The 17572-nt window shown below is 46.4% G+C and overlaps 1 protein-coding gene across 2 annotated transcripts in view; it reads right to left on the reverse strand.

The window, feature by feature from the left end:
• LOC147683312 (uncharacterized) overlaps positions 1 to 17366 on the reverse strand; it is a 123563-nt gene extending 106197 nt beyond the window's left edge. The window contains exon 1 of one of the 2 annotated variants that reach the window (XM_086943764.1): positions 17165 to 17366. In XM_086943764.1, the coding sequence (XP_086799890.1) occupies positions 17165 to 17231 (67 nt within the window). In that variant the 5' untranslated portion in view covers positions 17232 to 17366. The remainder of the gene's footprint in view (positions 1 to 17164) is intronic. The other variant, XM_086943765.1, reaches the window with a different exon arrangement.
• Positions 17367 to 17572: the final 206 nt, after the last annotated feature.

A 17572-nucleotide genomic window follows, 5' to 3' on the forward strand; every position in this document is an offset into this window, starting at 1 on the left:
CGGCGAACTTCAGCCTCGTAATCACAGGTGTTTAATATAACGATGGCTCCGCCTTTGTCGGCGCTTTTTATAGTGATGTTGTCATTCCTCTGGAGGGACTTCATTGCCTCCCAATCACTTTTCGTCATGTTTTTGAATCCACCTGATTTATTGTTATTTTCTATTCTTCCAATTTCCTCTAGAACTTTGGCCTCGAATACTGCCACTTCAGGGCCTAGTGTCCCGGTAGGGGGGCAAAAAGTTGAAGGTCTCTTTAGGTTGGTATTGAAGCCCTTACTCTCTTCAGATGGTTGTTTCGCAAAGAACTTCTTCAGTTTAATCTTTCTCATGGTCTCATGAAACTCAGTCCGGCATTTGAAAGCATCATGGATCGGGGTGGGAACGAATCCCAGCCCTTTGTTAAGTACACGTTCTTCCTCCATTGTTAGTTGATGGTCGGACAAGTTGACCACAATGCTTATCACAGTGGCTTCTTTCCCCTGCGATAATACATCCAGTGAGGATGAGCCTGAGCCAGGACCCAGCACCAGCAGAGTAAGATTCAACCAAGCGGAAGCTTCCAACACTGACCTGAGTACCTTGCTACGGAGTTTTTTAGAACAGGGACAAGCGTCCAACAAGGGACCGGGACAACAAGGGAAAGGAAAAGGACGCGGCAGTCGGCTACCACAACAATGGCAAACATTCTCCCCACGACAGACACGGAGCAGGGGAAAGAAGCCACTGTGATAAGCATTGTGGTCAACTTGTCCGACCATCAACTAACAATGGAGGAAGAACGTGTACTTAACAAAGGGCTGGGATTCGTTCCCACCCCGATCCATGATGCTTTCAAATGCCGGACTGAGTTTCATGAGACCATGAGAAAGATTAAACTGAAGAAGTTCTTTGCGAAACAACCATCTGAAGAGAGTAAGGGCTTCAATACCAACCTAAAGAGACCTTCAACTTTTTGCCCCCCTACCGGGACACTAGGCCCTGAAGTGGCAGTATTCGAGGCCAAAGTTCTAGAGGAAATTGGAAGAATAGAAAATAACAATAAATCAGGTGGATTCAAAAACATGACGAAAAGTGATTGGGAGGCAATGAAGTCCCTCCAGAGGAATGACAACATCACTATAAAAAGCGCCGACAAAGGCGGAGCCATCGTTATATTAAACACCTGTGATTACGAGGCTGAAGTTCGCCGTCTACTTAATGTGAGAACTAACTACCAACCTCTCACCAAAGATCCCACTCCAGATCTGATGAAAATAATAACTGATATAGTGGGGACTGCGAAGGAGAAGAAGTGGATAAGTGCAAAGGAAGCCGAGTTCCTCATTAATACCAATCCCAGGACCCCTGCATTCTACATCCTGCCGAAGATACACAAGCCGGCCCGGCCTCCGCCGGGTCGGCCAATTGTATCCGGTATCCAATCCATTCTGGAGCCCTTATCTCAGTTCGCTGATTACTTTCTCCGCGAATCAGTGGTAACCCAGAAATCGTACGTCAAGGACACCATGGACATCTTAAAAGTCCTGGACCAAATAACATTTGACCCTGCCAACGAATACATCGTGACTATAGATATAGAGTCCTTGTACTCATGTATCCCTCAGGATGCCGCACTAGTGGCCGCATCTAGAGCTTTGGCCACACAGGAATGGTTCTACGACGCTCCACAAAGCTTTGTGTTACAGTGTGTGGAAATCGCTCTCACAAGAAATTTCTTCTGCTATAAAGATGACCTCTTTCTACAAGTGACGGGAACGTCTATGGGGGCTACGATGGCACCTAGCCTTGCCTGCATTTACGTGGGCCAATTTGAGGAGCACATCATCGAATCAGACATCAATCCCTTCAGAGACCACATACGCCTCTGGAGGCGATACATTGATGATGTGCTCCTCCTTTGGACAGGGGAAGAAACCATCCTGGTCCAATTTTTAAATTGGCTAAACACTCAAGATAGTAGTCTGCGTTTCACCTGGAATTACCACCACACAAAGGCAGTCTATCTTGATCTGGATATTGAGGCTTCTGGAGGAGGTTTTCATACAAGTGTGCATCAAAAGCCGACCGATAGAAATTCATTACTGTCATACCGGTCATATCATCCAAGAGCACTCAGGGACAATCTCCCTGTAGGACAATTTCTCAGGTACAGGCGAAACTGCTCATCAACAGAATTATATAAGGAACAAGCAGGAGTCCTGTGTTCGAAACTGGAAGCCCGTGACTACCCACTGAAAGTAGTCAAACAAGCCCAGAAAAGAGCCTTGAATACACCGAGAGCAGCCTTGTTAGAGACACAAGTTAAAGAAAAGTCAGACTGTCTGCCTGTAGTCATGACCTATGATCCCATGGCTACAAAGATCCGCCAGTCGATCAGGAAACACTGGTCTCTACTTTCAACAACGGACTTTAAGATGCCACCACCACGATTTGCTTTCCGAAGAGCGAGTAACTTGAAAGACAAACTGGTTCACACCAGGACTGTTGGAAGACAAGAAGCTGAGAACACCACCATCCCTAAAGGACACTTCCCATGCGGGAGCTGTTCTGTATGCCCCATGACAAAGAAAACCACTAACGTGACTCTTCAATCTGGAAATACCTGGTCACTGAACCACTTCAGTAACTGTAACACAACCAACGTGGTATACAGACTAAAATGTGAGTGTGGTCTGGAATATATCGGACTCACCACACGCAAGATCAAACTCCGCATCCAGGAGCATGTCAGTACAATAAGGATTGGAAAACTGACTACGAAGTTAGTGCAACATTGTCACCGCAATAAACACACCTTTACCTGGGTAGTGTTGGAGAGAGTGATGGGCGATGCACAGTCTGTGGAAAGACGATTGATCAACAAGGAAGCTCGCTGGATATATCAAGAGCAAAGCGAACAGAGAGGGCTGAACGAACTACTGGAATGGAATAAGTTGCGCTAACCATCTGAAGAGCAGTCTTCCAGCGCAGTGGTCTGCTGTCCCTTTGACTGGTTGTACTCCTCCTTCCTAAATTAAAATGACCATTAGGGGTTAACATCTTAAAATATAACATCTACATTAGAGACCCTGTGTAGACTGACTATTTACATCCCAGTAGAATTGTGATTTTCATCATATCACATGTGATAGGCCCTTAGTAGAAGTTAACATCTTAAAAACCCTGTTATGACTGAATACTTCCATCTCAGTAGAATTGTGATTCACATTATATTCCATCTGACTAGGCTAAACATCTGATATGTCCTTATTAGCCTATAACAATCTTTTTCGCCCATGGACCTTCACACTCCTATTACAGGGTGTTAATTGCCATTACAAATCCTTAATACATTACAACCTTGTGGAATTTGTCAACATTTGAATTCTACTCTAGCTAAATACGGGACACGTCTAACTGCACCGGTTTATTTCAAAAGTGTAGTTATTTTAAAAGTATAGTATTAGCTATAAATATAGGCGTATATTGAATAATAAACAGTGATTTAATGGCCATATTCCATCCCATTCCAGGCTTAATTGTCCGTTTACAAATGGCCGTGTCGTTCCTTCGAAGACCGGCATTTAGTATTAAGAGAGCCTGGGTCCAATCACAGTTGCCGAAAATCGGCAACCGGGCCCCGTGTCATCTGACACTGGGGACCAATGGAAATGCGCGTTATGCGACTTAGGAACCAATCCGAGTCCCGGGAAACCGGCAGCTTTGGCCCACGTGACCAAACATCGCGGACCAATCCCAGCGCGAATACACTCGTCTCCTAAGCCGGTAAATAAGCATCGTTTCATTCGGTCGGCGTTCGAGGGTTGAGAGGACGCCGACCGCTACTCTGACACCGGTAACACCTACCTTAATTGTATTTAGGCTGTATACGATGCGCAAAGTAGGAGTGAGCTCTAATACTGAAATAATTGAATTCTCCGTGTTTTTTACATTCCAGTAACTTTCTTGAAACGGGGAGTAAGGACCATGCTCACCTAAGGGAGCTGGATTCCGATTTTAGCATAACTACACCACTGGTATGAGAGACAAATCTGCATGCAGGGTAATAATGGAATTCTTACATTTATTTACCTATACAGCATGGTGGTTTGATAGATAGTTTGATATGCAGAACATAGAGAGGGATACCAGGTGACCATACTTTTGTTTGTTTATGTTACAGCACCCAAGCTTCAGTGTCTCTTGCAGTGGCATTTAAAATCTATTGCCCTGAAGAAATTGCCAAAAAATCAAAGGCAATGAAACATGTCGGCTGTAAGTAGAGAGTGAATCGATTGGTAGTATTTTCTCTCTTCTTTTTTAGTATATGTGTGTTCACTGTTTTGCAACAGAGAAGGGAATGAGAATAAAAGTTTAAGGCCCCAGTTGCTCAGTGACTTATATGTTAAATGTTACATGTTGTTAGTTTTGTCACATATAAGTTGTGTCCACTGCACCATCCACTGTCCTTTTATTTTTGAGGTTGGAGACACGTTTTTGGTTTTAGCTTGATGGCACCGATGATGAGAACAGGGCCATCCTGGTGAGTACCAACCAGGGGTCCCATTGGTGGTGCGCCCGTGAGGTGCCATCTCGCTTTTTCACACATTTTTTGTCTGTGCTGTCCTGTTTGTATCAATCAGAGAGGTTGTTATTTTAAAGAGGCAATAGATTGAAACATCTTAGGATTTTCTTTAGACTAAAGAGATCCCGTGGATAACGAATTTCGACCATGGATGTTTACAGTCCAGCAAATGAATATTGCCATGAGAATTAGGACTTGTGTTGTTTATTAGCTTGTAGAGTGGAGGGCGTCCTAGTTTTGCTTGTCTTTCCCTCTAGACTCCCATTTGTGTAGTGTCCTCTGTACCTTCACCTTGGGCTGCTTGAGCTTGGGACCACCTTGGATCTTTGGGCTATGGATAGCCACACTGAGGTTATTCAGCAAGGGGGGGGGGACCTGCATGGCTGCAGTTGGGGTTCCGATGGGGGGCGGGGGGGCGCGCGCGATGTGGGGCGTGAGAGCTGCAACAATAAGGGAGCGGCGGGGCTCAGCCGCTCTCGAGGTCGAGACGTGCTGACTACATGCACCCTGCACTGATCTCGGCGACCTCTGCCCCAGGGCTGAGCGCACAACTGGACCCTACTTGGGACTCTTGGGGACTTGGGGAAGGGAGGAGAGGGGACTGGTTTATCATGCTAGGCCAAATTGGGGTTGGTCTGCTGTGGGAGGAGGGAGGGGGAGATATGAGTCGGGGGGAAAGTTATGATTGTTATGTTTTGTTCCGATGTGCCTTGCCTCGAAGTACACACAGTGCTTGCTCCAACCGATTGCTTGCCCGCCAGTTAGCCTGCCCTACAAGTCTGACTACGTTATTAGAACACATGCAGCGTTCTCATGCCTGAGGTAAATAGTGAGCGGGCTGACAAGAGGCCCATATTGGTGCACGCCCTCACATGGAATGTCAGGGGGATTAATGATCATCAGAAACTTAGGAAGGTGTTGTGCTATCTCAGGCGCCACAATATTGATATTGCTTTCTTACAAGAAACGCACCTCCCACTCACGAGCAATATGCTGCGCACTAGAAGCTTGGTGGGACACGTAGCGGCAGCTGGGTTCACCGCACACGCTCGGGGGGTCCTCACCTGGGTTAACCCAAAATCAGGCATTCAGATCCAAACCTTGGGAGTCGACTCGGAGGGACGGTATGTCATAGCGTCCTGTACGGGGCGAGGGATGGACCTGTTGGTAGTCAACACATATGGCCCTAATTACGATTCCCCTGATTTCTTTGATACCCTAGCCAGTGAGATAGCCAGGCACGACAATCCAAATGTACTGTGGGGGGGACGACTTTAATTTGACTTTAAACCCAGACATTGACAGGTCATCGGGACCCCTCCGCCGGCCCTCCGCGGCTGCACAGTCGCTTACGGCGCAATTAGTGATGCTAGATATGATGGATGTGTGGAGGAGCAGAAACGATGGGCGGAGCGGTTTCACACACTACTCCGCCTTTCACGACATACACACAAGAATAGATTACTGGTTTGTCACTGCGGGAATCAACCGATCAGTAAGGCAATGCAAGGTGCTCACGCGCACTCTCTCAGATCATTCCCCCATTTTGTTAACCCTGGCTACCCCAGTGAAGGGATACGCACCGTTCACATGGCGCTTCCCGCCATACTCCCTGTTGGACCCGATCTTCCGCGGTGAGTTGGCGGAGGCGATCGATGTATTCTTCGAGAAGAATGTGGGGTCGGTGGAGGACTTCCAAACGATTTGGGAGGCGTTCAAAGTCTATATTAGAGGCGTAGCGATGTCCAAGCACTCCAGTGTCCTGAAGGCTACCAGGGCCACCTTAGCGGACCTTGAGCTCCGATTGCAGGCACTCGAGGCAAGGAGTCGATCTAACCCGGATGACGCCGTAGAGGGTGACATTAAGCGACTACTGGTGGAATACCACAAGGCCGCGGACAGAAAGGTACAACACTTAGGCAAATATGCCACAGCCCGCACATACGGTGAGGGAGAGCGACCAAGCTCAGTCTTGGCTAACGTCATCAAAGGCCGAAGGGGAAAGGCGCTAATCTCAGAATTAAAGAACCCGGGCGGAGATAGTGTGACGGATGAGGGGGAAATAGCCGCAGTCTTCAGAGACTATTACTCGGTGCGATATTCTTCCAAGGGTGGCGACATGTCGGCTGAAATCATGGACTATCTGGAGCACATACAACTCCCGTTTCTCCCTAATTCCGACAGAGAGTTCCTGATGTGCCCTATACAGATGGACGAAATCAGAGATGCACTAGCCTCCATGAGATCGGGCAGTGCGCCGGGCATTGACGGGCTCTCAGTCGACTTCTATAAAGCATTTCAGGAACAGCTACTGCCACACATCCTCGCCCTCCTGGATGACATAAGCGTGCAAGGCACCATGCCCAGCTCCATGAGAGAGGCGATGATAGTTACCATTTTGAAACCAGGTAAACCGCCCCACGACTGTAGCTCGTACCGCCCATTATCTCTGCTGAACGTCGACACCAAACTGTACGCCAAGGTGCTAGCAAATAGACCTGCACTTCTGGCCCCTGACTTAGTGGCCCCAGAACAGGCGGGATTTATCCCATCCAGAAACCTTACATATAATATAAGAACAGTATTGGGCACCATCCAACATGTGAGGCAGGATGTACCAGCGGTGGCCCTCTTCTTGGATATGGAGAAGGCATTCGACTCCGTTGAGTGGCCATTCCTTCTCCAGGTGTTACGCCGTATGGGTCTTGGCGAACCTTTTATACAAATGATAGGTGCACTATATGACAGCCCGTCGGCTAGGGTTCGTGTGGGCAATGCGATCTCCCACCCTCTATTCATAGGCAGGGGCACCCGCCAGGGATTCCCTCTATCCCCTTTATTGTATGCACTTGCTGCAGACTCTCGCCTGTGCCCTAAGAGAGTACCATAGCCACGAGGGAGTGCGGTTCCCCATGTACAAAATAGTTGTATCTATGTATGCGGACGATACGTTGCTGTACGCCCATAACCCCGCTTCCACGCTTCCCCCACTCCTGAGAGAGGAGGTTAGGTTTGGTGCGCTATCGGGGCTCAGGGTAAACTGGGCAAAATCGGTGGTGCTGCCCCTCACTCCGGTGACTACCCGAGTGGAGACGGAGTACCCTGTCCAGTGGATGGAAGACCCAATTAGATACTTGGGGGTCCATATCCACACGGACCCAGAACTGCTCGTCAGCCAAAACTAAGGGAGAGCGGTCAGTAAGCTGGAGGACAATATCGAGATCTGGTGCAAACTACCCCTCATGCTGCTAGGCCGCATAGCCATAATGAAGATGGTAGTGCTACCAAGATTCTTGTTCCTTTTCAACGCCCTTCCAATTGTGCTCTCTAAGGCCTTCTTTCACCGCATAACTAGCCTGATGATTAAACTGGCGTGGGCAGGGAAACAGCCGCGAGTCAAATGGACAACGCTCACCCTCCCGTACAGCCTAGGAAGCTTGGCGGCAACTGATCTTGAATTATACTCTAGAGTGGCCCAAGCGTCACACCTACATACTTGGGTGCATGGCGAGAAGCTGATCCCACATGTCAGGATGGAACGCTTATTCACCCATCCACTGCCGCTCCCAGCAACGATCTGCCAACCGCAGGATCGTCGGACGGGAATACTTGATTCCATCTCCTCTACTAATCACGCCTGGCACTCACTCCTGTTTCGCCAGGGAGGGGCGCTGATTTATTCGCCGGAGATGCCGATAGAGTGGATGCGTTGGCTCCCGCCCATGGTAGACAAAGCGGTCACGCAGGAGCTACAGAAATTGGGGCTGAGAAAGGCGGGTGACCTGTTCTATGACGGCACCGCCAAAACCTGGGACCAAGCGCGGGGAGATGGAGATGAACCACCGTTACTCCAAAGATTCCACTTCCATAGAACTCGGAGCGCCCTCTTTGAACTTTTGGGTCCGGATATGGAGGAGCCTCCAGACGTCCCAGAATTATCATACGTTATTGACCACAAAGAACACAAGAAGCTCTTGACAAACCTCTACAGTATAGCGAGATCACAGGGAGAACACCAGCCCATGAAAGCCCGGCTGGAGTGGCAGCGATATCTAGGAGTCACGCTGGATGACACGACATGGCGCTACTGCTGTGAAAACACGAAACGTATTTCCCTAAATGGGAAACACCGGCTCATACATTTCAAATTCCTCCAAAGGGTATATTACACTCCAGCAGGGCTTCACAGATAAGGGTTGCGACCGGAGGCTCACTGCGAGCGCTGCCGGGCGGCGGACGCCGATTTCCTGCACCTGTCATGAGGGTGCCCGGGTGTTCAGACATTCTGGCGCGAAATCTTTGCCGAGATGAGCAAAATACTGGAGGTCGCCTTGGACATCAATCCGGGAATAGCACTCATAGGCAACACGAGGGGACTCCCGAGGGCGATACGCAGACTCACAGACATGGGGATGCTAATGGCCAGGAGAGTGGTGGCCCAGTGTTGGATGCGGGGTCCTCTGCCGACTAAGGCCAGATGGGCTCGAGACATGCTGTACTGTAGCACACAGACGGAGACGTACAGTGAGCTGTTACCCCCAATAAAGCCGCCCGAAAAACTTCTGGGCTTTATACCAGACTTATCTACAGGGACAGCAGTCCGAAGATGTGGGTCCCACAGATAGCGTTTCGCAAGGGTTGGTGGCAACACCCATGCAAGACATCTAAGAACTCTAGCACCAACGTGGTGAGACGAGAGCAGGTCTAGGTACACAGTCGGGGGTGGGAGCACTGAGGGTAATGGGGGGAGGATTGAGGGAGATGTACACCAGCGGGGGTTATCTGGGGGGACACGCACCACACGAGGGCACCTCCAGACACCGCACTAACACCTAGACAGATGGACTGGACACCTTCAGGGCCTTTTTACCAACGGCCATACAGATACTATCGGATACGAGGTCGGGTGTTGGTCGGGCTATTATAGAAGCGGGTGATGCGAAACAAAGCAGGGAACTTTTATGAGGCTAAGGGAAGGGTAGGGGGAGGGTAGTTTAATAGGGGAGTTACAGGGAGGTTTCAGAGGGAGAAAAGTCAAAAATGCACATGAACATTTGATGCCGTCTGCACATCGGATCAATACTAGACAATGAGAATACTGAATCCACTTCACGCCGCCGGACCCCCGGGTTGTCGGCCATCAGGCTGTGTAACGTATGATGCCGATTTGATTATACTACTTGTGATGCAGCCGGCCCGGAGGGGTTGTAGGCCAGAAGCTGTGTCTACTGAAATTTCCTTTTCTGTGCAATAAAAAAAAAAGAGTGTGACTGTTGCATTGTTGCATCATTTGTCTGCTTTAAATCATAAGGTGTTGCCCTCTAAGTTGCAATATGCCCACCAAGAGGTTACCTATTTAGGTCTCTCTTGTTGAAGGAGGGACGGCGATTGACCCCAGAACGTATTCAGACTATTTTTCAGATGTCTATACCTACTACGCAGAGAGAAGTGTGTGCCTTTTTGGGTATCACTTCCTACTGGAGACAATTGATTCCTAACTTTTCACTTTTGGCCAAACCATTGTTGGCACTTACGTTGAAAGATACGCCCCATCCGCTCCCTTGGACGGATGAATGTCAGAAAAGTTTTGTTGACCTACGTACTGCTCTGTGTTCTGCTCCGGTGTTGGGTACCCCAGATTATAGTAAGTCCTTTACACTGTATGTTCACGATAGAGAGGGTTGCGCATTGTCAGTCTTGACACAGCAATTTGGAGATAAACAGAGGCCATGCGCCTATTTCTCAGCTACATTAGACCCAGCAGCTAAAGCTTTGCCCAGTTGTCTCAGAGCTACAGCAGCTGCGGCGATTTCTATCACACAGTCTGCTGGATTAGTGTTAGATAACACACTCATTGTTATGGTTCCACATGCAGTGGATACCCTGTTGAATAGAACAAGAACATAGCATCTCACGAGTTCTCGTTTGTCTGAATACGAGCTGACACTTTTAGCGAGTCATGTGCATATCAAAAGATGTAATACATTAAATCCAGCCACACTGTTGCCACTCCCAGATGAGAAAGACGTTCAGGAAAAACATGATTGTTTTCTTCGTATGGAAGAAGAAACGAAGGGCAGGATTGATTTGAAGGATACTCGTCTCAAGGACCCGGATGGAATCCTATGGGTGGACGGTTCTTGTTTCAAGCTTCCAAATGGGGAAACTACTTCTGCCTATGCTGTCACTACATTATGCACAGTTGTTGAAACGGCACGTGTCGGACATAATTCAGCCCAAGCAGCTGAATTAATAGCCTTGACTAGAGCATGTGTGTTGTCAAAGGGAAAGAGAGTGAATGTGTACACTGATAGCCAAAATGCTTTTGGCGTTGCACATAGTTTTGGAGGGAGAGAGGATTTTTTACCTCTCACGGGACAAAGATTCAGCATGGTCAGTTGGTGGATGATCTTCTTGAGTCACTCACTTTACCTACACAGATAGCGATCATAAAGTGCAGTGCACATAAGAAAGTTACAGATGATGTTGGTCGTGGAAATGCGTTTGCAGATGAGGTAGCAAAAACTACAGCTAGAGACACTACTAGCCGAATGTATGTAGCAGGTCCTGCGAATTGGGTTAGGGAGATTGGAATGTGTGAAGACACGATTGAGAGTGTGAAACCGATTCAGGGAGAGGCTACTGAGAAAGAATTGAGTACGTGGAAAGAAAGTACGAGAATGTTAGATTCGATGGGTTGTATGATGGAGTTGTCGGAACATCAGCGATGGTTATTACCGGACGCTTACGTGTTGCCGGATGTGACTATGGCTCTTGGTCCAGCTCATATTAGTGAGAAAGGCTTATGTAAGCTTTTGGCTCCTGTATAGCAGAATGAAGGAATTCCGAAATGTGCCGAGAATGTGGTTAAGCATTGCATTGTTTGTTTAATGCATTACCCAGGAAAGGGTACCCCAACTCCGGCAGGTCATTTTGCTCCCCTGTCATATCCTTTTGAGGTGTTGCAGATCGATTACATTCATATGCATCGATGCAACAACCTCAAGTATGTTCTGGTGGTGGTGTGTGCCTTTTCCCGTTGGATAGAGGCCTACTCCTTGAAAGATAACACTGCTTTGTCCACTGCTAAGGTGCTACTTAAGGAGTTCTTTCCCAGATTTGGTTTGCCGCGCATTGTCTGGAGTGACAATGGAAGTGAATTTGTGGGTCAAATTATGCAGAAAGTGTGTTCTGGTCTTGGTATCAGATAGAAGTTTGGGGTGTCCCTCGTCCCAGGAAATATTCATATATACCATATCCTTTGTTAATTGACTACTTGCATGAATTGACTGCTAAACTGAGTGTTATTCGCCAACAGGTGCAAAGTGCTTTGCCGGAGGCTTCCACAGACCCAGGTCACACCATTTTGCCCGGCGACTGGGTCTGCGTCAAGAATTTTCAGCGGACTAAGAACTTGGAGCCTCGCTGGTCAACGCCTAGACAAGTTCTACTAGTCACTCGCACAGCTGTGAAAGTGGTCGGCAAGAAAAATTGGGTTCATGGCATGCACTGTAAGAAAGTACCTCTGCCATTACCCTTTGATCAGTGGATCCGCAGTGGCATAAGAGAATCAGAATCTGCAGCGATTCCTTGTTTTGTGCCTTTCAGTGACGCTCAAATTTATGGAACCCAGTCTGAGAAAGTTGATGACGACATTCTTCAAGCTGCTGTGCCTGCGCATCTTCGAATAGACACTACCAATCCAGAGACCTTATTTAAGGACCAGACTGTGCCGAGCAAAACATGCTACAATCTGAGGTCGAAAGTTGGCCAGAAGAATTGAACACTTTGACATTTTCTTTTTTCCTTTTTACCCAAAGACATTTGTTTTTGATCTTTTTTGCCCCCTTGTTTCTTATGTGATATTTAGTATTAGATGTGCCATCCGTCTCCGTCGCAGGGTCATGGTAGGAGACTCTTTTTTGTTCTTTTAGTAAGTGGCTGGTGTCTCAGGATATACAGAAGTGAGTAGCTGAGTGATTGAGGAAGATTGCTGAGAGCGACATTTTTTTTAGATAAAGATGGATGGTACAATAATTGTAGGTAGGGAAAATAGGAAGCATGAAATGAGATCGAAGTCTTGTAAATTATTAGGTAGTCGTTTTGGCGTAACTTTGTGTGTTTTCATGTTTTTGTGTATTTTATTAGCTTGCACAGGTTGGATAGTACATGTTTTGCAGCAGAAAAATTTTGTTAATTCTACGACTTCTTTGCCTACTCATCTTTCTGTCCTTTCATATAAAATGCATACTCTACCTCCGCATGAGCAGATAAGGAGAGCCGAATATATGAACAATACGTTTGTCCAGCTGTTACACCAGCATCAGTTGGCTATTAATATGACAGATTGTTGGGTGTGCGGACTTATGCCACACAATACACATAAGGGAATGCCATCTCTGGTTCTTCCTTTTTCATATGAGGGCTCAGCTTGGGCCTACCTGGCTATGTTTTCGGCCGCATACCACAACAGACTTAGAAGTTCTGTTAAAACTTTTGGGAATGGATTAGATTTTAGCCACAGCTCTTTGATTAAGGGTATAGTGGTGATGGCTAAGATCTTAGAGAAGAACAAGATTCCATTAGATGAGAAGAGAGCTTATGAGGGATAGAATGTTACCCATTATGTTTGTAGACTTGGCGACAAAACTAGACAGGGTGGGTCTTCTCCAGTATGGACCTTACCCCATCAAGGTAATTTTTATCTCCAAGTTAATGGCAAAAAGACTGACAGCAAACAGAGTTGTCTGTATACTTACATTTTCTCGTCTCCTGACTTCTCTCCGTTGGTTCCGTCTCAATGAACATATTTTGTCTGCAATGACAGAGCTTATACGTGGCTCTCTTCTAACTTTTCTGGAATTTGTTATATAGCTTTTACCTTCCCCCTACATATACGGCTCGGTCAGACCACCACAGAATTAGATATAGCCGAGGTATATTTGATGCCAAAGACACGGCAGAACAAGAGGGAGGAGGCTACCTTAAAGGATTCCTTCCCTTTTGGGGTCCAATGGCCAACAGCAGACATTTCAGGCAATTGGTTCGCGTGGTTGAGACCACCATCAATCTTACTGCAGGTGAGCTAAGTAATATTACGGCAGAGCTTCAGGCTGACCGTCTTATTACGTTAAAGAATCGAATTGCGCTAGACGTGATCTTAGCAGACCGAGGAGGTGTCTGTAGATTGATCGGATCTAGTTGCTGCATTTATATTCCAGATGATGCTCCGACAATACACCAGGCTATTTCCAAATTGCATAATGTCTCCGAGTCGATTTATCAGGACGAAGGAAATTGGTCTTTTATGGGATGCTTTTGGGGTATATTGTCAACTTGGGGATAGAAGATCCTAACGTTCCTTGGAGCAATTTTGGCCATCATATTCTCTTGTTGTTTGTGTATTAAATGTGGTCCTGCAGTTTGTGGCCTACTGGCTACTCTATGTGTTCCACAGTCCGTAACTCCAAGGGCAGAGAATATTAGGATGATGGTGGATCAACAGCTTGGGCATTTTATGAACATTGATGTTGATTCCGACTCAGATTAGCATGAGTTGGTTTGTCTTTGCCTGAGTAAGGGCAAAAGGAGGGTCTAAGGTTCTGTAAATTGCGAATTCGTTCGTGCTCAGCCTCCATTTTGTAGCCGCCGCCATTTTGTGTTGCCCTCACTCAGGCAGCGTGGCAAGCGCGATGTTTTTGTCGTTTCTGCATTTACGTGTCAGGTGGCTGCTTCGCCCTTGTTTACTAACGAGTGTCAGGGTCTGGCTGAGTACACTAATTCCTGTCTGAGCTGATTAATCCCCGTCCGGACTATTTGTTGGTTTGCACCATTCTTTCCTGTAGGTTATCTTATCCGCTGTCCTTCGCTACACGTCTCATGCATTCTCCTGTTTCACGACTGTCCTTCTAGAGCATACGACTGTGTTTTCTCTACTCGTAAAACTGAATTGTGTGGATTCATTTGTAATTTACTTAAGGGGTCGAGTGACAAACATAACCACGGGAACTTGGGTTACTTGAGACTTAAAGCATTGTCTATAACATTTGCCTATGCCTCATGCTCTTGTGTGTTTGTATTTTGCATTGTATTGTACCGTATATAAGCCTGTGCGCCACAGAATTAAGTCGCAGTCTCTTTTGAACCTCGTTATATTAACGACTTCTAAGACCACTGTACTAGCTGCAGCTAATAAATACAATCTTCTACGGGAGACGAAGAGTCCGTGTCTCTGTATTTGACAAGGCAGGTGAATTTCGGGGATTTCAGGCATACCCTGCGCCGCCGGGCCTTAAGGCTACGGTTCTCCAACAAAAATCATTTTCTGACAATGTCTCGTAATCGAACAGCCAAGGAGATATATCTATAAATCATTAAACAAGTAAATTCATCTTTTAGAAGCTGGAGATGTATTAATTTGCTGATTAATTAAAATTATAAAAAGACAGACCAGTACAAAAATGTAAAAAAATATACTATTATCAATAGCGGATATGACACAAATTCCATTGGTACAATATACTAATGTAAAGTTCATAAAAAAGCCAGTTAATACTCTGAAGGGGTAGAAGATGCCCGTCATTGCTAGACTACAATGCTATTGTTTCTAAGCCAAAAATTATATGACAGGAGTTTAAGATTACATTTTTCATGCGCCAGGCTGCCTCTCTCGGTCCCCTCCACTTTCCCCCACTGCACTTGTAACAGTCTTTTAACTTGTAAAAGAAACTTTGCTGCCCTGCAAGAGAGCTGAAGCAACTAACTGTTCAAAAGTGTCATCACGGAGGGGCAGGCAGGACCTTATCTGAAGGGACCGGAGGGCTGGTGATAGCAATTTCTGTCTATTGCCATGTTTGGGACTTGCAAGTGTGCTGATGCAAGGCCTTACATCAGAAAGGCAAAAATATATTGTTTCTTACCTGTCAGAAGCACGGAGAAAGTGCTACAGCAGGCAGAGCCAGCATGACAAAAATGTTGTGCAATGGCCTGCCGGAGCAGGTTACTGGTAGTGCATACTCTGAGAGGCACAGGACCAGTCCCTGTCGACAGCTTTTTGCATGCAGGAATAGGTAGGTGGGAGACTAGCCTTCAAATCAGTAGTTTCCCGCCTGAATGGGGAGGGATGGCATGTATCCTCTGGTAACGCTTTCATGATTTTTTGAGGCCTGCTCGCCCTAAAATGCAATGTCACATATATTTTAGAGCTCTGTGCTCCTTGCTTGATGAGCTCTGCTCTAAGCGCGTGGGTACAGCCTGCGCTAGTTTTTGATTGTATTGTTCCTCAGACAATCAGGGACCGATTCACAGAACTAATTTAAGACAAAATCCTAAACTTACTACCATTTTGGTATTCACAGAAGGCACGTACTCATTTTAGTATTCACAGAAGGCACTTACTCATTTTGGTATTCACAGAAGTTAGGAGTCCTAAGTTTAGGACTCCTAAATGCCTTCTGTGAATACTGAAAGTCTTAAAGTTTGGATTTTTGTCAGTTTACGAGTAGTAAAGTTAGGACTCCTAACTTTAGGACTCCTAAATGCCTTCTGTGAATACCGAAAGTCTTAACTCCATCGCTGCTAATGGAATTCCCCTCCTGTGCTGCCCCTCATTGAAATGGGTGTGGTTGTGACGGAATCATTCCGTCATCAGCACAGGCCAACCGTGACTGATGACGGAATGGTTCCCTCACAAGCATCGAAGGGGTTAAAGTTCAAATTTTTCTCAGTTTAGGAGTAGTACAGTTAGGATTCCTAACTTTAGGACTCCTAAAAGCCTTCTGTGAATACCGAAAGTCTTAAAGTTTGAATTTTTCTCAGTTTAGGAGTAATAAAGTTAGGACTCTTAACTTTAGGACTCCTAAATGCCTTCTGTGAATACCGAAAGTCTTAAAGTTTTAAGTTTTTCGCAGTTTAGGAGTAGTAAAGTTAGGACTCCTAACTTTAGGACTCCTAAACTGTGAATACCAAAATGAGTAAGTGCCTCCTGTGAATACCAAAATGGTAGTAAATTTAGGATTTTGTCTTAAGTTAGTTCTGTGAATCGGTCCCTCAGAGTGTGAGCCGGGCCCAGTGGAAGCAACTGCTGTGGTTGCTGTGGAATCTCAGAGGCCAACTTGCTATATTTTATGTCTGGCTCTGTTCTCACAGGCCTTTATATCATCTGGCACCCTCATGACATCTGGTGCTGTGATTGGGCTCCTTGTTGTGCTGTGATGAGCCACCTCTTCCCTGCTCAGACATGTTACTGATGAACACTGGAAAAATCACCCACTGACTGGATTACGGCACTGTTAGTTAGTGACCTATTTCAGAGATTATACAGTCTATTATTGCCTTCCCCAAGCTTCTCGTTGCTCAAAAAGGGGATATTTGTGACTCTACATACACTTCATTGTTTCATTTTACTCGTCAGTGTCACTAAGTAAAACAGATTTGTCAGTTGAATGTCAGTCACAAGCACACTGAAAGTATGGAGATGTCACACATAAGCAACTTAACACTGAGCAGCTTTGTGAACCTTCTACATGATAAACAAATAAAAACAAAAACTTTCTGAGAGTGATTTACAGTTCCTGAAAACAGATTTTAAACGGAACGTACCTGCAATGTCGTCCCTTCCCTGGACACATTTCTGCCCAGCCTGATCCAGCTGCGTCGATGTGGCCATGGAACCGCGGGGTTCGAGTTGAACTGGCCGTGAAGAGGCTCTGATCGGGGCGCTTCTTCAAATATGACCTGGCTGTTTGAAACCGTCAGTGCTCTGCACACGCTTGCATGCAGAAAGCTTCTCAGCAGTCAGTGGAAACTCCCTGTCTATTTGAAAATTCTAGGAAGAGATCTGCACTTTCACTTTCAACCTGACTGTTTATTTATTTGCTCTGCCATTTCAGAGAATGGGTCGACTGCTTTTAAATATAAAGCTAGAAAGCACGTGGATTTTTTAGCTATTGGGTGATGGGACGATTATTTTTAACCCTTGAGTTGCCATCTTTGAAGACGTGATACAGT

The sequence above is a fragment of the Lissotriton vulgaris genome, chromosome 11 (genome assembly GCF_964263255.1).
Source record: "Lissotriton vulgaris chromosome 11, aLisVul1.2, whole genome shotgun sequence".
NCBI classification, from domain to species: domain Eukaryota; kingdom Metazoa; phylum Chordata; class Amphibia; order Caudata; family Salamandridae; genus Lissotriton; species Lissotriton vulgaris.